The following is a 22,670-nucleotide window of genomic DNA, read 5'->3' as shown; positions in this document are numbered from 1 at the left end:
AATATCGAGATAAAGACGGACGGACGGACGAGACGAGACGAGACAGAAATCCCGACAATACATACCCACGACTCTGTTTGATAAAGCCTCTTCTTCTTCACCTGAAGCATCATCATCATCATCATCATCATCATCATCACCACCAACATGCTCACCACAGCCCCCCGGCTGCGCATCCGCCGCCCCTCGCCCACAACCGCCGAGTTCACCGTCACCACGCTCCCGCCGCGGACGCTGGCCCTGCGCCTCCTCTGGCTCCTTCTCCTCGCCCTGCGCATCTCGCTGTCCCTCGTCGCGCTGCTCATCCTCTACGCGCGCTGGGTCCAAGAACGCGGCTCCATCGCCGCCGGGCCTGCGCAGCCGCAACCGCAACCGCCGCCGCCGCTGATCTCGCTGGACCGCCTCGTCTTCGCACTCGATGCCTTCCTTCAGACGACGCCCGCCGGAGCGCTCCTCGCCCGCATAGCGGCATCCGTATCACTCCCTGTGCTCCTGCCCGTCGCGGCGGCCGTCTTTTACGCGCTGAGCCTGAGGGTGCACAAGGAGGAGAGCTTGCTGGTCCTGCGCGGGCTGGGCGTGCAGACGAGCGAGAGCCCCGCGACGTACCTCGCCGGCGCGGCGACGCGCTTCATCCCCACGGAGAAGATCCAGGACATTCTCGTCAACGAGGCGTTTCTGGGCTTCGAGGTCAGGTATTACCTCGTCGTGGTGGTCGAGGGCGAGGAGAATGTCGTGGTGGTGTTTCCGGGGCTGTTGCCGAGGCGGAAGATTGTCGAGACGGTGTGGAGGGGCGTGAGGGAGTGTTTGTATGAGGGGAGGGGGGAGGATCGGGTTGACAAATCGGGAAGTTGACCGAGTTGGCTAGAGTTATAGAGGTTGTTGTTGTTGTTGTTGTTGCGTGTTGATGGGATATATATACCAGCCGTCTCCCTTTTCATAGAGAGAGCTTGTAGAGGGAGACAGCGTCATGGTGCGAGATACCACGGAGATGTATGCGTTTAGCAAATCTATATACCCAAAAAGGCCCTTATTATCTTCTTCATGCAATCTCTTCATTCATCCGCCATGGTGATATCCTCCTCCGCCTTGGCACTCTTCAACCCCTTCTTCGCCCTCATGTCCTCCGCATCCGCATACCCCTTTCTCTTGGCATACTTGTCGTTCTGCTCGTCCGCGCTCTCCAGCAACTTCATGTTCATGATGCCAGGATACTTGCCGCTCAGCCTCCCGCCGTTACCGCCCTCAAACACCTTTACGCTGGTCGCCGCCGCGGTCGTCGTCGTCGTCGCCGCCGCCTTGGACGAAGTAGCAGTGTTATTGCCCTGCTTCGAGATATGCTGCAGCAGCTGCCCGGCAAGCACCTCGTCCATCTTCTTCTCGCGCCACATCTGCCACGCGTCGTCCATGATGCCAAACTGGCCGAACCGCCCGCTCGGCCCGTCATCCCCGACGTACACCCACCGCAGCGCGTCGTCCTCGCGATGGGCCGCCGTCGACGCGCTCAGATCAGACGGGAAGATGCAGTCCCAGAGCACCAGCGGCACCTCGTCCGCCATGACGTAGTTTGGCCGCCGCGGGTTCTTGTCCACGTCGAGCAGCTCGCTCACCACCGACGGCTTCTCCAGCCCCTGGCCCACGAGGAACAGCACGGCAACCATGTGACGGATCTGATGCCACAGGAACGCGGACCCGCGGACGTGGAAATAGTACACCTTGGGATACATCCCCTTTCTGGCCCCCGAAGCAGACGACGACGACGACGAAGAGTCCAGCGCCTCAAGGTTCTCGGGGGCAAAGCCCGCCGCTTGGAGGTACGGCAGCGCCGACGCGGCGTCCTCGACCTCGACAATGTCCGACTCGAACATGCGCCGCTTGAAGTTGGTGATTTGCTTGGCCGGGTCAATCTTGCACAGGTTGCGGAAGTCGTGCTCTCCCTCGTACCGCTTCGCCGCGTCGCGCATGGCGTCAATGTCCAGCCAGCCGGACTTGACAGCCTTGCCGTTGGCTCCTCCTTGCCCGGTTGCTGCTGCTGCTGCTGCTGTGTTGTCGACGTGAGACGGCGCGGGGGCAAAGGCCGGCTGCGTGAAGAAATACCGGTACTGCCGCTCCCGGCACGAGAAGCGGGCGGAGAAGCCGGGCGGCGGCGACGGGCACCAGGCGAGGATCCGGATCTCCTTGGGGAGCAGCCGGTTGAGGACGTGCGGGTAGGGGATCTCGTCGCGGATGTCGTCAAAGGGCCTGGTGGGCTCCGGCTGCTTCTTTGCCTTGGCCTTTGCCTTGGCCTTGGCCTTGTTGTCGTCGTCTTTGTCTTGTTGCGGCTGCGTCTCCTGCTCTGCTGAAGCTGATGCCAGGGGCCCTGTCTGTTCCACGTCCATCTCCTCGGCGCCCTCGACCGGCTTTTTGGGCAACGGCCTGTTGCTCCGCACCCTCAGCCCAATGACCTGCCCAAAGGCGCTCACGCCGCGGTCCGTCCGCCCGCACTTGGAATACTCGCAGCACTCAAAGTCGACGATCCGCTCGTCCTCGGGGAAGATGAGGCACGCCTTGGTCAGCGCGTTCCACAGCTCCTCCTCGATGGACGGCTGGTTGCCCATGGCCTGGAACTCGAAGCCGCCAAAGTTCTTGCCCAGGTACGCCAGCTTCAGCGCAATGTACCGCGTGGCGTACTTTGAGGGGTCCATCTTCTTCTTGCCCTTGGATTTGGGCTTCTTGGCCGGTTGGGCGGCGGCGGAGGCCTCGTCGTGCTCGTTTTCGTCCTGCTTCTGCTCCTGTCCATGTTGTTTGCTCTGTGATGGCGGCTGTTGCTGTTGCTGTTCATCTGCTGCTGCTGCTGAAGCGGGCTCGTGAGATGATGACGACGCCTTGAGCTGCTTCTCCAGCTCCTTGACCCGCTGGATGAGCCCGGCCTTGGTCCAGCTGTTGTAGTTCCCCTGGTCCGACATCTTGAGCCTCCGCTCTCGCACGAGTTGCAGGTTGTTGACGGTTGACAAGCGGCAGTGAAAAGCAAGTCCTTCTCTGGCCCTGCTCGGCCGGCTGGTTATGGCTCTCCCACAGATTTTGCGGCCGAGGTTTCCCTGATGGAAAGGTCGCATGTAATGAACTTGCTTCAAGTTTTCATATCATTTTTGTCTTTCTCATTGATTCCCTTCTTCCTTTCCGTTGCTTGAGGGGCTCTTTTCTTTCTTCTGTGCCGATTTCAATGACTGGATTTTCAAGTTCAAAACCAAGTTGTGGCTGGACAACCCGCCAACTGTGGCTGGTGGACCAAGCGCCACTCGAATCCCAAGTACCAAAGTATCCCGACTCAACCTCATGTCATCTCTTCTCATCTCAACTCTCTCCCCATCTTCGTCCACGAGGCGTCTCCTGGCAAGAATGGAGGATGAAGTCGTCAAACTCCTTCTCGTGGGAGACGCAAAATGCGGCAAAACCTACTTTCTCTCGTCCGTAGCCAACCATCTTCACCCCATCAGTTCATCTGTAATGCTGACTCTACAAGCAGGAGAGTAAGGGCCGGCGAACACATCAACCCGATCCCGCTCCTCCGCGACATTGACCAGCCGTACATCTTTTCGGTCAATGTCTCTTCCAAGAGCTACAGGTTCGAGTTCTACGACACTTCTAGCCCCGAGAACTGGCGGCTGCTGGATCCGGACGTCATTGTCATCTGCTACGACATCAGCCAGCGACTGAGTCTTATCAACATGAAGAGATATGTCAGTATTGTTTCTCATTGTTTTGGTTTTGTTCTGAACCCCCTTGATAAATCCCCTGTCTATCCGTATCTCTCAAAAAATTTATACAACCCATAGTAATGCCCCAGTAGTGGATCAACGAGGTCAAACAGTCGTTCCCCCGCATAGACTCCCTACCGGTGGTCGTCATGGGGCTCAAGAGGGACCTGCGGTCCGAGAATGATCCAAACGGCATCATATACCCGCAAGACGCCTATCGAATGGCCCAAGAGATGAGAGCAGATCGCTATGTCGAGTGCTCAGCGGTGACGGGCGAGCTCGTGGGGCCGGCGTTTGAAGACATTTGTAAGACGGCCGTCAAGACGACGACGGAGAAGGGCGGACAGAGCGAGGGCGGGTGCACAATCATGTGAGCCGTTTTGTTGCATAGCCGCTTGCCATTGTGGTTCTTTGTATATAGAGCGAAATTGGCGGGTAGGTGTTGCAAGGGTCTTTTTGCTTGTTCGTCCATTTCAAAATGGAAAAAGGTGTCTCAACGGCCGTATGTGTGCTGAAGCTCGTCATGAAGCATTGGCCTCGGCGCCATCGCCCGTGTCGTTTGCGCTTCCCTGCGCCGCGTCAAACTGGCCCAGGACCTCTGAGATGATGGCCACCATCTCCTCCTGCTGCTCATCGCTGAAGCGCTCCGCCATCTCCTCAATGACGGTGTTGAGCGCCGCCACCGACGCCGGCCGCAGGTTGAGAATCATGACGACCTCGCCCTTGGAGAGCTCGTAGGGGCTGAGGCGCTCGAGCAGCCGCGAGATGCAGTCGGGGGTGTATGTGCTGGGCTTTTGGCTCAGAGGGTTGGGATATGACTGGAGATATTGGATGAGCTAGAGGGAGCAAGTGTGAGTGTGCGTGTGTCAGTCAGTGAGCGGCTCAACGGGCCAACGGGCTTCATCTCGTGACGACGATTGGTTTGACGAACCTCTCTGACCACGGTCTCGAGATTGGGAGGGCCGCGGCGTTTCCTCTGCTTGTATCGCTCCTTTTGCTGGGTCAGATGCTGCAGCACTTCATAATTAGTGAGTACCGCCGCCTGAGCCTCGAGGACCTTCATGATGGCGGCGAAGGCTCTGTTCTCCTCAGCTTGTGGGAGACGAGAACAGTCTCAAATGTGAGTCCAGTCAGCCAGATCAATGAGCCAATTTGCCTTGTCTTCTCAGCTTCTCGAACAGAATTCGCCTCGTCTCGTCTCGCCTCGTCTCCAGTTGTCAAACTGCACCGGAGCATCAAAACCGCTGCATCTAAGAAAAGATGGGAGGATAGCAAGCAAGCAAGCATTTTCTGTCAGCCAAACGGCGGTCCAATCAGAGCAGCGCCAATTGCCCCTCACTCATTCGTCGCAGCAGGCAGACCGCTAAGGAAAATTCCAGTGGGCTCTGGGTGCCACAGTGCCGTCGTCTTTGTATTCGCACTCACGCAGCGCTGAAACATGCAGCCAATCTTGACGAAAGGAAGTACATCGTAATATTAATAGTATCACATGCAGGCTGCCGAGCCTGGAGGCGATGAGACGGAATGCAGTGCGTCACCGTTTCTGCTCGAATTCATCAAGCGGCTGGCTGGCGATTTCTACAGTGCTTATTGTACCTGGTAGTAGATCCCTTGAATACCTACCTAGGTAGGCAACTTTGGTCGAGTGACGCCATTTGCTTGTCGTGAAGCGCTGACGCAAATGGTGCCGGACATTGTGCCAGGTTCAAACGGCCACAATCAGCAAGCAATTGGGGCTTCAACAGGGTTCGGTTCCAGAAATATCGTTTTGAGGTACAGGAGTCACGTTGACGATTTCCAGAGAACCCTCACGGGTTTCATAGATGCCGCGTGTAAACGGCGGTAAGTCCTCGTAGGTACCTCGCATCTGAGCTACCGCTTGTTTGCTACCTAGCTGAAGGCATTCGATCCGCAGTCCAATGGCACCAACGTTTAAACTCATGTACCTTGACGTCTTTTTAAGCTGAGCCAACAGCATGTCCTTGTATGTACACATGTACCTACTTCTACCGTGATGTCGCAGCAATGGCGCAATTCTCAGACATGGTGGACAATAAACGGAAGCCAGAGTTGCAGTAGGATCTGTGCCAGCGGTTCCTTGTAAGACTGATGCCAAGTACTCATCTGCTGAGCTCTACTTGTACAGTATACTTCAACGGGCCAGCCATGCTCTGTGCAATTTAGTCGTCCAAATTCAACCAACTTCGTCTGGTCAAACGTCAATCAATTAAGTACCTACTGGCATCACTTCAGACGCACAGTGCCGTCACAGTGCCGTCTCCCCCGCCTAGCGCCAAGTGGAGGGGCGGGCCAGCCTTGGTAGCAGCCAAACAGGGCGCCCTCCTGGGCTGTTAGCGGTCGAGTTACAGCGCATCCAGGCCTGTGCGAGGCTCCTGCATCCCGCTGAAGCGTGCCCTGCGCGGGCCCCACTCATGCACGTTTCGGCACCACGACGCACGCCGGGATGCGGGACCGGCCTCAGATTTTTTTTTTTTTTTCTCTTGTCTTCTTTTTTTTGGTGTTGGAGTTGCTAGCCGTCGAACCGGCTGTCCTGACTCAGAGCCGCTTCTCGTTCTTCTCTTCTTTATCCTCCTCCTCCTCCTCCTCTCCCTTCTCTTGTCCCCCAATCTCCACTCTTCTCCCCGTCATTCTCTCTTCACCATCATGCCGCTCTGAATCCCCTCTCCAGCCCATCTGCTGCTGCCTCGTGGCTCCGCCATCGCCGCCCTGCTCAACGCCCGCCGCTCTGTGATTCCGTCAACTCCCGCCCTCTCCCGCTTCGGCCGCAATCGGCAACGGATCTCTGGACCACGGCTGTGTATCTGCGATTTGCTCTGCTCCACTCGACGGACAGCGGGTCTGCCAGGGAAGAAAAAAACGAGCATTAGAGCATTGCTCAAGCCCTCACGCGACCCCTCCAAATCTCTCCAGCTGCTTGCTGCTGCTTGCTGCTGCCGCTGCTGCTTTGCGCAGTGCTCAATCAGAGACCCCTTCTCTCTCTTTCGCCAGCCGGCTCGAAAGACTTTCGTTTCCTGCTCGGCCTCGGTCCTGCCTGACGCCGCCGTCGCCATGGTTAGAAACATTGTCGTTCTGGGAGGCAACTCCCACCCGCAGATGACGGAGAACGTCTGCAACTTCCTCGGCATCCCGGCCTGCAACCGCATCCTGTCCAAGTTCTCGGGCGGCGAGAGCCGCTGCGAGATCAAGGACTCGGTCCGCGGCAAGGACGTCTACATCATCCAGTCCGGCTCCGGCCATGTCAACGACAACCTCATCGACCTCTGCATCATGATCTCGGCCTGCAAAATCGGCTCCGCCAAGCGGGTGACCGCCGTTGTGCCTCTCTTCCCCTACTCGAGACAGCCCGACTGGCCGTATAACAAGGCTGGCGCGCCCCTCTCAAAGTCGTCAGAGTCTGCTAAGAAGGACTACACCTTTGAGAGCGTCCCTCCCACACCGCGGCCCGGCGGTCCCCGAAGCGCCGGCCTCGCCAACGGCGTCAATGGCCTCACCGAAAAGCTCACAAAGAACCCTGGAGCAGAGGCCAATGGCGACGCGGCGCCGAAGCGATCAGACACCCTCTCCAGCGTCAGCTCCGCCTCCAACAACAACAATAACGGAGTCTACCCCGACCTCACACAACGAAGCTTTACGACTCACGATTACGAAAACCAGACCAACATCAACGGCTTCCGACCCAAGCCTGGCTACAAGCAATGGGTCGCCCAGGCCGGCACTCTTGTTGCAGACCTTCTCACTTGCGCAGGCGCCGACCACATCATCACCATGGACCTCCACGACCCTCAGTACCAGGGCTTTTTCGACATCCCCGTCGACAACCTCTACGGCAAATTCCTCCTCCAAAACTACATCCAGACCCACATCCCCGACTTTCGAGAAGCCGTCATCGTCTCGCCCGACGCCGGCGGTGCCAAGCGAGCTACCGCGATTGCGGACAGTCTCAACATGGACTTTGCCCTCATCCACAAGGTAATATGACCCCATAGTCTTCTGGTTCGCGACTCATCATTTCCCCCGCAATAGGAACGTCGTCCCATCAAGTTCACAGATCACCGCAACGCCAGCATGATGCTGGTCGGTGACATTGCCAATCGCGTCTGTATCTTGGTCGACGATCTTGCCGACACCGCCAACACCATCACCCGCGCTGCCAAGCTGCTGAAGCGAGAGGGCGCCACCAAGGTGTATGCCCTCATCACCCACGGCGTCTTCAGTGGCGATTCCATCGCCCGCGTCAACGCCTCTGCCATCGACAAGATCGTTGTGACCAACTCCGTCCCGCAGGAGGAGCACCGCCGTCTCTGCCCAAAGTTGGAAGTGCTCGATATTTCGCCAGTGTTTGCTGAGGCCATCCGCCGCGTCCACCACGGCGAGTCCATCAGCGCGCTCTTCCAGTATGCCTAAGTTTGGGCTGGACGAAGACTTGCTCTGATGTTGGCTGAAGGATCAGCCAGATGCAACACGCGAAACCATCAGTGCACTGCTGATGAGGGAGCAAACGGAACGGGTGGTTGATGGTTCTGAGGGTCGCTTGTTGGTTATGGTTTATGCATCTTTTTTTCTTCCCATTCTCCCTCCCCTATCGACCTCCTTTCCTTCACTCTATCGACAATACCCCTAGCTCTTTGAGAGGTCGATATCAAAAAACTATTGGACCATGAGGCTTGACTATCAACTGGAGTTTTACCACAAAGGAGGTGCGGCTTTTTCTTCAGCTGCTTGAGTCCCAAAGACTGTTGCTGCATTTACTTGATCGGCCGCTGCGATCGGGCCTCCCTCCCGGCATGACTGGCTCTCCATGATGCCTGGGAATCCTCATGGCGAGAAGTAAGGTTGTTGCATTTACAAGACAACTTCTCGTCCGAGTTTGCTCTGCATGGGCGGCATCCTTAAGCGCGTAGCCCCTATCATTACGACTGCCTGCCTGCCATGCTTATTCTTCCATTTTTCTTTCTTTGCATCTGCACATGACATTTGGCATTGGCATGGCTGTCACAAAAGGGGCATCTACCTACGTTGTTTCCTTTGGGGAAATCAATCCAAGGAAAAAAAAAAAAGAAACAGGGAAGTGGACTTCTTTCTGTGCTTTTTTTTTTTTCTTTTAAGAAAAAGGGAGGGTGGAAGGGGAAGCACATCCCCGCATATCAGAACGAAAAAAAAAGTAAAAAGTGTAAAATCATATAGACAGTAAAAATCGGATCGTAGACTTTGTATTGAGGTTCCCACGGAATTCTAGGTGTGTTCCTTGCGCTTGTGGAAAGAGATGTTTATTCACCTTTTCATGGTTACGGCGTTGAGGGGGTTGGAGTCAAAATGTCAAGTATGTAGTTGTATATCATGTAGCATATCGAGCATTGGGTCTCAAACTGTACCCTTTCATGTAGTCTATCAGTGCGTTAGAAGATCAGACCATTTCTTATTCAATGACGATATCAATGAACAAACTGATGGAACGCATTGTCTTTTGATTCTAAACTGCTTCTGTGCGGATCAGCCATACGAGGCCAGCTCGTCTGACACGGAGATCCCTTGATCCAGAAGTCTTGCTTATGCTACCTATTCGCTTTTCAAAGGGGGGCGGTCCTGGAAAATAGCTATCCTCTCTGCTCATCCACCTCCACGACAGCTGTTTGACGGTATGCCTCGTCTCCTGTTGCAAACCTCGCTCAGCTATACGACGCAGCAGTCCCCCTTCGCCTCATCCTCGACAGCCACATCATCGCTACTCCTTTCCTCATCTCTCTGTCACTCGCTATTCTTCTCAAAGACGCAAAGAGTCGTTCACTCCTGCTTCTTCGGCTCTGGAGCCCAAGAAGACCCAATGTTCCTCAGATCCCTCGGAATCCGCCACCCATGCGCCGTCGCGGCCCGCTGGTAGGCATCAATCGCCTCGCCGATGGCATAATCCCGAGTGTCGCTCACCCCTCCCATCGAGTCCAGTCTCGCCGGAGGATCCATTTCCGTCAGTCCAAGTCGGATTTGCAAAAGCACCTTTTCAATCGTCATGACTGCCGACCATCCCGAGTTCGTGAGCATTTCCGAGCAGATAGCTCCGCCCGCGGTGACGTGGCCGCCGCCTCCCCTCATGAAAGGCAAGAATCGCGGCCGTATGACACGGACAAACGGGGGGCTGTAGGGAAAGTTTGAGCCGAAACGGAACTCGAGCACGATGCTGGTGCAGCCCCTTTCCTTCATGTCCTTTGCGAGGGGGAGCTCGGGATCGAAGCTGTGCATCTCAACGGTCCAGTGAAACACATTGTCTAGCTTGTCAAAGTTAATGTACCACCCCAGCGATGCAAGGTCTTCTTTGCTCTGAATGTCATGCAGCTCCTTGATGGCGCGGTTGAGGGTCCTGGTGGCCATTGGCGAGGTCGATGCCCAGCTGGGTTCTGGCAGCCTTGGCAGAGAGTCCAGATCCAGGGTGCCGGGCACAAAGTCCGTCTCAAACGTCACAGCTGCGTTCTCCTTAGGCATCTTCTTCGAGTATTCTGCAGAGCTGAGCTTGGGCCTCCTGGGGTCGGCAGAGTCTATCGACGAGCTTCGCCGCTTATTGGATCGTACACCAACACTGTCGTCATCCTCGGAGTTGAAAAGCAGTTCGTTGTCCGTATCTCCGTGATCGCTGTCAGGCGATTCAGAATCCGTCTCCAAAGATTGGTTCATCGGTTGGCGCAGCTCAGCGTCATCGAGTTCACCATCAGCCTTATGGCCAAGGAGCCGGCGAGTCGAGAGTATTGCTGACAAGGGGATCTTAACCTCTTTGTGTAGACCAGCAAGGAGTTTTCTCGGCGGATGTTGAGCCACGTAGCCAGCACAAGGCTCTCTTGGTTTGGTAGGAAATGGCTCTTTTAAAGCTTCTGCGTTCGGCTCGACGCAGACGAACAGATATCTGCACTGAATCCACTCAATCTGATTGACCACATAATGGGGTGTAGTCTGCACAAACTGGTCGCACCGATTTATAACCTCACAGATGCTGATGGCAGAGGACGGCCTGAGCACGGAGTTCGGCCAGTACGGTACCTGTTACGCACAACTCAGGTCAGTCAACTGGTCCCCAGCAGGTCTGAAAGCAAGCACACTGTACATAATAAGGATTAAGGGGTAGTCGGAATCTTACCGGTGGCGGGCTTGTCGTCTTAGTATTGGCCCCTTTCTGGCAGTAACCCAAGCTCACTTGAAAATTGTTGCTCATGTACACGCCGTCTCCGAAGGAACGTCCGTTGATGACCTTGTTAAAGTCAAGGCCCGTTCGTATGATGCTGTGCCAATTGTGCAGAGTGCTGCCATGCCATGCAAATATGGTAGGAAACTTTGCCGTGTCTTCTTCGGACTTTGAGAGGGTCGCAATCTCTCCCGTGAAGATACGCTCGCGTTCCGGGGTCCCTTGTAGAAAGCGGAATTGCATCCATTGAGGCGGTAATCCTTCCACTCGGTTGGGATTCGGGTCTGCAATGGCATGGCCACCCCCCTGTAGCCGCGGCACCGCATCGTTTTGAAGTATCAGAGACCGATTAGAGGATATGATCCACTGCAGCAGAGTGAGTGCAGGCTTGTCGAGCCGGCTCCAGGAGGTAAGGCGTTGTCCTGGATTCTTCAAGAGGAAACTCCTCATGTCCAGGACGGAGGGCATCCCGTGCAAGATCATGGCCAGAGCAACGCCTCGGCTGTATTCGTCCAGAAAATCAATCTCACAATCGTACCGAAGAAGCATAACTTTGATCCATGCTTTCTTGCGCTCTGAAAGCTGTGTAGTCTTTTCTTCTTGCGACGACCTCGGCACCTTCAGGGGAAGTGTAAAGGTGATAATGACCTCGAACGTGTAGAGCTCGCCTTCAACCTTTGTCACTTTGCAGACGTGTCTTTCATATTCTGTGTTGGGGGAGGTGTCAGACAAGGGATATCTATATGAAAGCGGGTGGGCAAGCCTGACTGCTGGGTGCGGGAGGGAATCGGTTAGTCTACTTACTTCCATCGAGTATTGCCGGCACTGGAAGGGTGTTTGCGGTGTTGAGAACGATCATAAGTTTATCGCCGACTTTGATGTTGATGTTCGCCTTCTTCGCATCCGGAACAAGGCGGATGGTCTTGTCGAAGAAACACACTTCGGCAGCAATGCGAACAGCTTCCCTGGTCTTGTTCCCGGTGAAGATACTCTTTATGTTGAGACCAGTAGGCAACTTTCTTACGCTCTTTGGGACTGCAAGGGCGGCGGCGAAAAAGCTAATGAGGATGTCGACGACGTAGGGGTTACTGACGATTTCATGCTCAATGCTTGCTCCCATGCCAAGATTCAGAAACTGGTAATTGCAAAGAGGACTAGAGCAGACGTAGGGCTTGAGAGCCTCAAACCCATCTTCTACCCTTTGGTGACAGACCATGCAATACTTTGTGCAGCGGGCTAGGTGCCGTAGTGCGAACTGCATGGCAACCATGGGAAGACTGAACTTATCATTATCGTCCAAAGCATAGTCGTGCCTCAATGAAGGTATCGCGTTCTCGGAGACTGGAGCTTCGAAATATTTAGACGCGCTTGCATCTGTACAGGCCGTGGGCAATGTAGGATTGTTGCGTGAGCCAGTTGGCAGACGGCGTAAAGCTCCGTCCCATGATAACCCGTCACGTCGCCTCATCTTCAACAAAGCCACGAAGTGAGTGTTCATGAGCATGTTGATCGAGTTGGATACGTAAAGAGGTATAAAGCTCCCATTGCCATCTTTGACCTCTTCGCAAGGGCCCTCTGGGTTTTCAGGGGCTCCGTCAGACGGGACAGCAAAGGCGAGACGAGCTGTATCGACGGTCGGTTTGGGCTTGGAGCATTTTCCAAAGCGAAATTGTAGCTTAAAGTCGTCGAGTTGGTAGTCCATAAGTTGCGAAATGGGCAGGTAGCTGATTGGAAATCGACACAGGAGGACCAGGTATTCGCAGCGCTCAAGACCCCATGCTTCGAGAGCATGTTCGGGAATTCCAAGCTTCTTAACTCGGAGAGAGAGTGAGTAGAACTCAGCGTTTCGGACCGACTTCCGGGGGAAAATGCCAATAGAGATACCGGCTGCGTGGGCGATTCGCAATTCTCTCTTCAGACGTGCGGCAGAGGATGAAGCATTGTCGCTGTTTGTCACCCGCGATCTGGAGGAGCCGCACGGAATTTCGAAAAGGTCGTCCGAGTAATCGTCGTATTGATCTTCCCATTCGTCATCTTCGCTGGAATCGGTTATGGCAGTCTCACTCGCATTGGCGTCGGCTTCAGGCTTGGTCAAAAGCTTTGCCGCAGTAGTTTCTATGATGGTTTGGATGCTCTTGTTGGCAAGAGACGCTGACAGGCGTTCGAGAAGAGAGGAGACATCGGGTGAAGAGTGTTCTGATCCCGTGAAGATCAACACGCTCGAGTCTCTCGGGTAAGAGTCGACATCTGCTAGGCGTTAGCAACAAGCACGATCTTGTCTAATGGCTGGGGGTAACGGCATATACCAAGGATCAAGATCTGGATGTCCAGGGGAGGTGTGTCGTCGTTGGGCGCCCAGGTAAAGACCACTTCGCCGTCAGAGTCTCCTCGCCGGACCCTGGATACGCCATGAATCTCCAGCTTCTTGGAGGCGGCGAGATCTTGATTGAACTGTTCCAAGCCCATGATTGACGAGGTCCTCAGAGTTTGGCAGTCTGGTTGCAGGCAGGTGGAAGATGCGCAAGCGAGTGCCAGCACTCGCAACGGTCTTGAGGTAAATGCTGCGGCAGAGAGGAGACCACAATGGCAAAGTTCGCTATAGAGCTGCACGAAGAAATACGGGGGAAAAGAGAAGTAAAGGCAGGAATAAAGCAACAATGAGTTGGTGTTGAGAAAGAGAAGACGAAGAGAAAAGAAGAAGAAGATGGTGACGATGATGGTGAAGAAGAAGAAGAAGAGGAAGAAGAGGAAGAAAGAGAATTAAGTTTGCGGGAGGCTGATGGGACTGAAATTGGCAGGCACCAGGTGAGGACTCCAGGAGACCCTTATACTCAGCTTGAGCAGCGCAATTGGTGTAAATGGATGAATAGCAAACAAAGACTTTTGAGTGAGGAGAGACAAGAGCAACAGATTCCTGCGCAAGTCTGCCAGTCAGTTACCGAGTGTGAGCAGCTGCATGCAGGGCCAGCCGGCTCGGGCCCAATGTGAACGCAATCTGATACTCAGACAGGGCAAAAGAACGAACCCGGGCTGGATCGGGTACAGAAGATATGGAGCAAAATGGTGACTGGCAGAAGCAGCTGAGTGCATAAGCAGTCAATTAGGTATTGATCATGGTTGGGCAAAGTGAGCGCATCGTGAGGTGATAGGACGCACTTACACACTCTATTGACAAGCACACACGCCTATTGTTCTCCTCCTCGGAAGCCCGTCATCAATCTGCAGTACTTTGGCCTTGAGAGAAACTGCTGTGTACACGTACGCTATCCGACTGCATGGAGGCGAGCTCCCTTGCATGAAAGCTGGCTGTTGAATCAACCTGGGTGGTGGAGAGGAATCCCGGTGGATAGGCGAAGGCTGAGGCAGTTTCAACTTGGAGAGGCCGTGGACGACGATTCACAACAGCTGCAGGCTCAACACACTTGTGGAGTCTTTTCCATCCAATACACCAAGTGAAGTCATCTCGGATTCGCAAGAGTATGAAGCATTCGCATCCGGCGGACGACCATATGCGGTCGATACCTACCTCTACCCAACAACACACGAGTGTCCCCCTCCAAAGAAAACATAGAAGGATGAGCTCGCCACAACAACATACATACCCGGGTCTCAGCCTGGTGGGGAATCCGGGCTGTTGCCTGCGAAGTACTCGTTGCCGTATCTTGCAAATGCCGTCATGGCCATTCATTGATGTCTGGCAGCCGCTGATTTGATGGCATGACTAACGACGTTACACAGACTCGTTGCCTCTCCCACGCAGCCGTACAGTAACTGCTCGAGCAATGCTGGTGTCGTGACAGGGGCCGGCATTAGCGTATGACTTGTCCTGGACGCAGGGAGGGAGGGATGCGAGTCTGTATAGACGACAGGGCAGCTCGGGCGGGTGTTGGCTGGACCATTAGAAAGAGGCACTGACACCGGAACTTGTCGAGATTAACGGACTTAATATCAGGCACGATGCTGCCATGATGTCTGCTGTTCCAAAAGGCCAGACAGATACGAGTACGTGCAGGGAGGAAGAGGTGGGGGCCGCATAACGGCAATTTACAGGTCCTAAGTACAGTAAGTAGGTACCTTAGTGTGTTGTCTTGGTTGCTTGTTAGGTTGGTAACTACCTAGTACCTATCCCGCGTCTCTGGTGAGGAAACCGGCATCAAATGTTACTTGACCTTCGTTGCCGCACCCACGCGCCGTCACCTTCATCCCGCCCCAGATACGCGAGCTTCAGAGAGCCAACAACCGGCAATTGATGGTGATACCATGCCGTCCGATCTCGAAGCTGTTCCGAACAGTCCCAATGCCTGCTAGCGAGCAACGCTGTGTCACCCTCTATCTCCTTTGCTCTGGGTCGACTGCATGGGATCCCTCGCACTGCCGCCTTGTCGAACACGAACAAGCCACCACTGACTGCCCTGCAACATGCTCAAGCCACCTCGTCCGTGCGGCTGGCCAGTCTCCCGTCTGTCGCCTCGCCGTCTTCCCGCGCTGCTGATCCTGTTGTCCCTCCTGGCCGTCCTCCTGATTGGCAGCCTGACGTGGGCGGTTCCAGCCTCACCGGGCCTCTCTGCATACGGCCACAGGATCTCGACCAGCATTGCGCACGCTAGTGACGCGCCTCCCACGGGCTTCAACCGTCCGCCGCCGTCGCCACAAGCATCGCCTGCGCAGCACAAGATCGAGGAGTACGACGGATCGTCCTGGGTGGCAGACGAGAGATGGCTCTCGGTTCCCTATTCCAACTCCATCACGCTAGACGATGGCCGGGTACTGCTTCCTCCTCTGAAAGCTCGACCGCCCATCTATTGCTATCATGACTCATCCGTCAAGAAGACAAAGGATGAAAGGGATGCTGAGAACGAGCTGCTGCTGACATGGCGCCGGGCTTGGTGGGCGCAAGGGTTCCGTCCGGTCGTGCTGGGCGCTGTCGACGCCAGAAACAGCCCCAGCTACGAGCAGTTCCAGACAATGACGGCATCATCCGAGCTCAAAGTTGACCTCATGAGATGGCTCGCCTGGGACACTGTGAATGGAGGCATACTATCGAACTTTACTGTTCTCCCAGCCGTTTCCCGACGAGATCCGTTTTTACTCCTCCTACGACAAGGCCAATACGCCAACCTAACAAGATGGGCTGCTCTCGACGACGCATTCCTCGTCGGATCAGAAAGTCATGTTCGATTGGCCATTCAAGCCGTTATACAGAAAGCCGATGTACACGATGCGACAAGTGTCACGGCGGTTCTGTCAAGCGACACCGTCACGGTGAATCACACCAAGATGCCTCTTGCCTACTACAGCCCCAAGATCATCGAGGCCAAGTACGGCAGTGTCATCAAACAGGGAAGCAAGGCAGATACCCTCCGCAACCTGAACAAGCTCATCAATTACCACCTGTTGGTGGCCTGGCAGAACAACTTTCCCGAGGGCATCGACGTCCTGAAACCACACCCAGAGCATGCCACAGCCATGGTGGCCGGCGCCCTGAAGCTCGCCAAGTCTCTGGCAGCTTGTCCTGCGTCGCTGATGCCGTCCACATGCCCTCCCAACTTACCCAAATGCTTCCCATGCGTAGCGTCCCCCATGACCGTTTCCACACCATCCCGCTTCCGTAATTCGCCCCAGATCTTCACAATCGGCGTTGTCCCGCATCCCTGGTCCTTTGCAATGGTAGACAACCTCAGGGAGTCTATCAATGTCACCTGGATCCTGGAATCACCCCGAGACCCATGGCTGAATGCTGTCACCATGGCCTATCTCGGCTCTGGAGTCACGTCAAGTCGCAGGGTCATGCGTTTCAAGGATCTCGCGGCTGGCGAGGTTGCGACCAGCGATTCACTGTGGCTTCCAGCCGAAAACGAAGTGCCCAGTGATCTGGACTGGTACTTTGGATTTACCTTACCCGACAAGTCCATGGATGACGGGAAATCGCAAAGCCCAGTGCCTGCGGACCGCTTGCCTAAGCCTGAGGATGAGCTGCCGGATAGGCTCAATGGACCCGTTGCTTCGGACGAAGCCGTCGCTCACGAGCGAGCTCTGCTGGACAAAGCCAAGAGTGTCGTCATGCTGAACAAGTCGACGACGAATGGGACCAAGATGCGTTCTTCTCTTGAGGCCTGGAACATGGCTGATACCGAGGCTTGGCGGTTCATACGAGCGCTCAGCGCACGGCGTCTCCTAGAACGTGAAGAGTGGGCAGAGGAAGTTCCGTCAAAATCGGGGATCAGAAACAGCCTCAGTGGCCATAGCTGACAGCATGACGGCGGCGATGGTCGTTGACGTTATGTTCAATGATTAATGTTCTTGTACATTTTTTCTCAATCGAATGCCATTTGCAAATCATAGGCAGCTTTCTTGTACATATATTTCCCTTGTTCTTTAGTATGCACTTGGCGAGATAGCTAGATGCATGTCCCTTATTGTTCCCTTCCTCTCTCTTGGTCAAGGCACGGCTCGTTTCGGATGTTGAATCTTTCCTTGACTTTTCATCACCAATTTTTGAGGCATTTATGGATGTTGAATCCATGCCAGCTACCAGACCTTCTTTTTTCCTCCCTTACCTTAGGCACAAACAGCACCTCGGATCAAAGAGGCCGGTAGCATTCAAGCCTTTGCCACAGTATCGCCGCTCATTTCTCCGCTCAATTCTCGAGACGTTATCCCGCGACGAAGCAATCCATGTCCCGCACTCTCAGGCAATCGTCCATGTTGCTGCTGAGTCTCGCGAAGCAGTGCCTGCTCCTCCAGAAGCTGATGAATGTGGTCGTTGAGCCACAGACCATCAAGCAAATGAGATGGCATATCCTTGGCGCCAGTGATGGTCTTTTTGCAAGTGGGCTTGCCGCAGAAACAATCGAACGGCTGGGCCATGCTCCATTCGGTCGACGGATAGAAGAACTGATGCATGAGAGATCACCGGTTCAAGTCAGTTTGCGTGTTTGTTTCGAGCTGCTGAGTGAGGGGTGGGTGAACTGACTGTGAGCTCATCTCCAGGCTGAAGGCCCTTTGGTCCCGCCACAATTCTCATGTTTCTCATATCGAAATGCTAAAGAACACTCTCTTAGCAACTATCCAAGAACTGCCACTTTATTACAAAGGGATTGACCAACAAGAGAAGGTTCACAAGAGTGATTGATGTAGAGCAAGTCGCTGTTGAGAGTCAGATGCTTGTCCTTGTCCATCTGGACGGTAGCATAAGTCGCCTCGGCGACCAGTTCGCAAGGCGGAAACTCGAGTTTGGCAAATAGGCCAAAGGGTGGCACGGAGACTTTGGACAAGCTCTTTGTCGTGAAGTCCTCGGCGTTGCCGGCGATGACTTGTTGGATCTCGGGGTGGGACGGCTGCTTCCAGGATGGCTTGACGGGAGACATTGTGAAATTGTACTGGTCCAGATGGGACTCAAGAGTGAGAGAGAGAGAGAGAGGGCGAGTATTTGATCGTGAATGAAGTAGGAAGACTCTGCTGGAAGGGCAATTATGAGGCTCAAGAGGTGATGAGAGGCAGTTGTTGACGTCGGATACGAGTCGATTAGTGCTGATCAAGCTGTGAGCTACTAAGCCATCTGTCCGCCCTTGGACAAAGTCAATCCCCTTGCCAGATCCCGGGCCATCCACCAAGCTATATAGAATACGGTAAACAGGCTCAAAACGCCAACTCCAGCTTCAAGCTTCTCTAGCTTCCGCCGATACCAGAAGCCAGTCAATCCAGCTCAGCCGCGGGCCGTAAGAGCCCGTCCTGCTCCCTCTCCCGGCTTGCCGAGGAAGCTCTTGATGTCAGCGGCTCCACGCGGAACCCGGGCATTTGGCTTCACCAGCCACCCCCAGTGTTTTATTGCAAGAACTACAGTATCAGTAGTAATAGCTCGCGACAGACAGCGGGGTAAGCTTCGTCAGTTTTCTGATCCATCTGTCCTTTGGGTGGAGAGGTTCGTTTTGTGATGGACTAGAGCCTATCATATGCTAGTTCGTCACCTAAACTGGTAAAGCAACGGGCATTGTGGCGATGCCTTGTTGCAAGGGGCAGACTGCCTTTGGACCGAGAAGCAGAAGTACAGTAGAAAGACCTGATGGGCATCTTTGTAGATTGTCAGGCGTAGCATCATCTCCGTTAGAATGAGAAGGCAGTCCGAAATACGTGAGAGTGTACAGTCGAGGTCACGATATCTTCAACCCCCTGATTCGAAACCCCGGGTTGCATGTATGAATGTTCCTTACGATATTTTCCCCTCAAGAAGGTGAACCCACACCTGCATGGCTCATCCTTCCCGGAAGGACAAGAATTGGCGCACGTTTACCGCACTTTCATTGGCATGTGATTCTGCAATCATTACATCTCTGGAGGTTCAGAATTGCTGAGTTGACGTGGACTGTTTTTCAAAGTACCGACCGCATACATGTGCTGAGTCTAGGGTATGTGCCGCTTCGAGACCCCACTTCCGAGATGTCCTCCGCCTCCTGACCTGTTGTTCACCATCCAAATGCCAACTACCATGTCAGGCATCCTACCTTATTCATTCACAGATAAGAATACATGTTTGGAAGACATCCGTGAACGAGTCAGAGAATGTGACATCCCCTTTGTCTTGCTTGGGTTGCCTGGGTTGGAGGTATTCTGCTTCTCTTGTCAGCCCTCTGATGCCGACATGCCCAACACAGCTCCCCGTTGAAGCTCAGAAATGCGTATGGCTTCGCCCGAGTTCACTCCTCACGCCTCGCCTTGAGCCAGCTTCGCTAAGCAAATCCAATTGTCGCACGTTATAGCGTCCGCATTGACGAGCCGAGGGCTGCCTAAACACCAAAAGCCACGAGGGCTGTGGACCGAGAAGTGCGTGATATCCACTTTTTTGGAGTTTTGGGCGTTTGCTTGATGAAGAAAAATTCAGCTCTCGTCCACATCTGCAGTCCGCATCTTTTTCTTTTCTACAAGCCGCAGCACAATCATCTTGAAGTCTTTCGTGAAAATAGACTTCTCTCGTCCTTCAACACTGTGGTGGTGTTGGTGCTTCAAGGTTGACGCTACAGTAACTGGTGGGATCACGTTCTTCAAGCGCTAAGTATCTTGTCTCCTCCAGCTACTGACGAACAGGATGTCCTTGACGGCGGCCGGATCCAGCTCAGAGCCAGAGTCGGGATTTTGATCCTCGCTGGGCTTGACTGAGGCGAGGAGTGCTCTGTGTTCCCGATGTTAATGGCTTGTATAGATCATAATGCTCATTTTGAGGTTCGGAACTGCTGCTACCATCAGGGGCGAGGTTCATCGTAAAAAGTATAGCACGACATATGCCGCTCAGAATTGGGAAAAGTTGATTCCCAGATGGGACCATAGCACGGAGCGACATGGTGTGATGGCCCATCCTCTCTTCAATATCTTCCGAGCGTACCTTGCGGGACAACATCACCGGATCCTGTAGTTCCGCCCTGCTCCAGGTTTGCCATCTACTCCGGCCTCGATCATGACAAACAGACCACATCGCCCCCTGCCTACCTATCCATGTTACCTTCTCCCTAGCCAGTTCTCTGCTAATCTGAAACAATACAAATTATTACCAGAAGATCTGCACTTCTTTGATGGGCGATATGTCCGAAGCAATGATTCATGTAAGACCATGCACGAGAGTTGTGATGGCACATGCAGTGGGAGTCGTCACAGCGATGGGTGACTCCAGCTATGCCAATGCCATTTGTGCATCATGAGTATTGTCAGTTTCTATGGGTGCATGGTAGATGCCAGGCCCTGCCGAGTGTTATGCTGTCATTCTATTGTGCAACACCAGGTTTCCTATTGTCGCAACTTTGCGGATCGGCAAGACTGGAGGGCTTCCAACTTCTGGCCTACCAAGCCATATGCCATAAAAGAAGAGAGCAAATAGGTAAAGACATATCATTCTCTACAGATTCATTATTAAAAATCCCTCTTACTGCATATTCAGTTGCTAACATCTCTTTACAGACGCACCTTATAGTGGAAGAGCATAGGAGTGCATCTCACTTTATGGGGCTGCATAACTTGCTCAATTTGAGCTACCCAAGGACAATAGAGTCATGAAACATGATTCTGATGCCTTATCAGACAGTCTTTACAGACTTTCTCAGCTATCAGTCATATACCTCCAACGTTGCAGTTAGTTATGCCTCAGAGTTCATGCAGGCAGTATGTCGAGGCATCACTCTCTCACATGTGCTGGAGCGAGATATCAAGAACTGAACGAGTCTTATCCGGAGGCAGTGAGCTCAGATGGTATGCTTGAACAGACCCAAGCAGACTCGGCTATCTCAGCCCCCTATCACATCATGTCCTGCATCTCTATAGGGCTCTCTGCAAGCACTGAGCTCACTAGCCATCGTGTGCTTAGGGGGTTGCAGGTCTGCCCAGCCGGCACGCGTCTGGCAGCCCTTCTGGCACTCCTCCTCAGCAAGTAGGATGGCTTTGCCTATCAGAATGGCCAGCAAGGTGTCATGTCCCTGAGCCCTATAGCGTGCGGTGCCATGGCAACCAGGGCCTTTTCCCTCCAGCCTTTCTCCTACCTACCGCAAGCTCAGTGGCCCACACAAAGCAGAGTCTCCCCCCAAGCTCCAGCACCTTGAAGGTTTTCTCAAGTGCACCCTCTCACCCAGCTCTCAGCTCTTCTTTACCACTGCCACTGCAACCCCAACCACTTCAAAAACTCCATCAAAACAAACACACAAACACACACAAACACACACACATCCCTCTCACTCGTCGACATCCAGCCAAAGCTCATCTGCAGCCCCTGATCCAGAGTATCCAGTCGAGGCATCACGCCTGACTAGATATACCATCTCTCTTGGTTCGCAGACACTCATCGGCAGTGCCTCGCCGTCGCCCTCTTGCCCTTTGCTGGCTCCTGCCTGCAGCCGCACATCCTCTTGAGGGTCTGTGACTGCAGCAGCTCAGCATCGCCAAGGCGTTCTGGCAAGGACCTGGCGCAGCTTCAACTGCAAACCTGGAAAGCTCATCGACCAGCCTCGCCTCCCTTGGGTAGAGAGGCTGATCACCACAGCTGCGGGTGCTCAACGTCACCTGCATTTTGGTCCTGCATTTTGGCCCCGACCTAGACGCTGGTTTTGGTTCGTACCTGCCCTACGTTCTCTCGAGCCTCTGCTTGCGGCTTCCAAGTTTGGACCTCGCAGCTTCTCCATCGTGAAGCTCGCTGGTAAGTCCCTGCCTGCCTCTTTCCCTCGTGCCTTATCGCTTCTTTTGCTCCGCACCTCCTCGCTCTCGCTAACCTCGTCAACTCCCGCAGAAGGTACGGTGCTACCCACCTGAGTAAGGCAGCTCGTCGGTGCTCTTCGCATACTCGATCTGCTTCTTCGCAGCTCTCCACGTCTTGTCACGGCCTCAAGCTACTCTCTCTCGATCGTCAGCCTACCTCAACGCCCGCCCTATCTGTTGCCCTCTCGAGTCTGCTGTCTTCGATAGTACCCTGTTGGAAGCCTGATTCAAGGCTTTGTATGCATACAGACCTCTTGTTGCTCGCTTGGTAGCTGTCTGGTAAGTCCCTTTTGATTCCTTTCTGGCGACGCGGTCAATCTCCCTGTTCTCTACCTTCACCCGATTTCCACGCATTGCCTTTATGCCGACTACGACCGCTCCTCATAGAGCCTCGTTGATCTGCTTCACGAACCACCTGCACTTTGAAAGTTTAGGCAGTTCTTCACTCTTGCCAAGCCCGTCGTTGTGTCGGTCGGTAGCACATAAGCCGCAACACCACGCTCTGCTATCCCATATCGACG

General features: G+C 54.2%; 8 protein-coding genes across 8 annotated transcripts; 4 read left to right on the top strand and 4 right to left on the bottom strand.

The window, feature by feature from the left end:
• Nucleotides 1-147: 147 nt before the first annotated feature.
• On the top strand, nucleotides 148-852 carry TRIREDRAFT_110631 (uncharacterized protein; the record flags this gene model as incomplete). The annotated part of the gene is made up of 2 exons (XM_006968171.1): nucleotides 148-321; nucleotides 433-852. 2 exons carry the CDS (start codon nucleotides 148-150, stop codon nucleotides 850-852), a joined length of 594 nt encoding a protein of 197 aa, XP_006968233.1.
• A 200-nt stretch (nucleotides 853-1,052) lies between these two features.
• TRIREDRAFT_80941 (uncharacterized protein) lies at nucleotides 1,053-2,942 on the bottom strand (the record flags this gene model as incomplete). The annotated part of the gene is made up of 2 exons (XM_006968103.1): nucleotides 1,053-2,784; nucleotides 2,860-2,942. The coding sequence occupies 2 exons, from the start codon at nucleotides 2,940-2,942 to the stop codon at nucleotides 1,053-1,055; spliced, it is 1,815 nt and encodes a 604-aa protein (XP_006968165.1).
• A 433-nt stretch (nucleotides 2,943-3,375) lies between these two features.
• On the top strand, nucleotides 3,376-4,108 carry TRIREDRAFT_5278 (ras small GTPase, rho subfamily; the record flags this gene model as incomplete). Its single annotated transcript, XM_006968055.1, has 4 exons — nucleotides 3,376-3,443; nucleotides 3,503-3,506; nucleotides 3,561-3,716; nucleotides 3,827-4,108. The coding sequence occupies 4 exons, from the start codon at nucleotides 3,376-3,378 to the stop codon at nucleotides 4,106-4,108; spliced, it is 510 nt and encodes a 169-aa protein (XP_006968117.1).
• A 147-nt stretch (nucleotides 4,109-4,255) lies between these two features.
• Nucleotides 4,256-4,797, bottom strand: TRIREDRAFT_110628 (uncharacterized protein; the record flags this gene model as incomplete). Its single annotated transcript, XM_006968102.1, has 2 exons — nucleotides 4,256-4,570; nucleotides 4,666-4,797. 2 exons carry the CDS (start codon nucleotides 4,795-4,797, stop codon nucleotides 4,256-4,258), a joined length of 447 nt encoding a protein of 148 aa, XP_006968164.1.
• A 2,006-nt stretch (nucleotides 4,798-6,803) lies between these two features.
• On the top strand, nucleotides 6,804-8,159 carry TRIREDRAFT_67215 (ribose-phosphate pyrophosphokinase; the record flags this gene model as incomplete). Its single annotated transcript, XM_006968170.1, has 2 exons — nucleotides 6,804-7,724; nucleotides 7,779-8,159. The coding sequence occupies 2 exons, from the start codon at nucleotides 6,804-6,806 to the stop codon at nucleotides 8,157-8,159; spliced, it is 1,302 nt and encodes a 433-aa protein (XP_006968232.1).
• Nucleotides 8,160-9,536: 1,377 nt separating this feature from the next.
• On the bottom strand, nucleotides 9,537-13,386 carry TRIREDRAFT_67286 (uncharacterized protein; the record flags this gene model as incomplete). Its single annotated transcript, XM_006968101.1, has 5 exons — nucleotides 9,537-10,778; nucleotides 10,876-11,180; nucleotides 11,364-11,603; nucleotides 11,725-13,167; nucleotides 13,227-13,386. 5 exons carry the CDS (start codon nucleotides 13,384-13,386, stop codon nucleotides 9,537-9,539), a joined length of 3,390 nt encoding a protein of 1,129 aa, XP_006968163.1.
• Nucleotides 13,387-15,339: 1,953 nt separating this feature from the next.
• Nucleotides 15,340-17,169, top strand: TRIREDRAFT_67324 (uncharacterized protein; the record flags this gene model as incomplete). The annotated part of the gene is made up of 1 exon (XM_006968169.1): nucleotides 15,340-17,169. The coding sequence occupies one exon, from the start codon at nucleotides 15,340-15,342 to the stop codon at nucleotides 17,167-17,169; it is 1,830 nt and encodes a 609-aa protein (XP_006968231.1).
• A 351-nt stretch (nucleotides 17,170-17,520) lies between these two features.
• On the bottom strand, nucleotides 17,521-18,287 carry TRIREDRAFT_5275 (uncharacterized protein; the record flags this gene model as incomplete). Its single annotated transcript, XM_006968054.1, has 3 exons — nucleotides 17,521-17,778; nucleotides 17,894-17,962; nucleotides 18,027-18,287. 3 exons carry the CDS (start codon nucleotides 18,285-18,287, stop codon nucleotides 17,521-17,523), a joined length of 588 nt encoding a protein of 195 aa, XP_006968116.1.
• Between the last annotated feature and the right edge of the window lie 4,383 nt (nucleotides 18,288-22,670).

Source organism: Trichoderma reesei, assembly GCF_000167675.1.
Source record: "Trichoderma reesei QM6a unplaced genomic scaffold TRIREscaffold_21, whole genome shotgun sequence".
In the NCBI taxonomy this organism is placed as follows: domain Eukaryota; kingdom Fungi; phylum Ascomycota; class Sordariomycetes; order Hypocreales; family Hypocreaceae; genus Trichoderma; species Trichoderma reesei.
The sequence above is the reverse complement of the archived record's forward strand: the minus strand, read 5'-3'. Positions and strand labels throughout refer to the sequence as shown.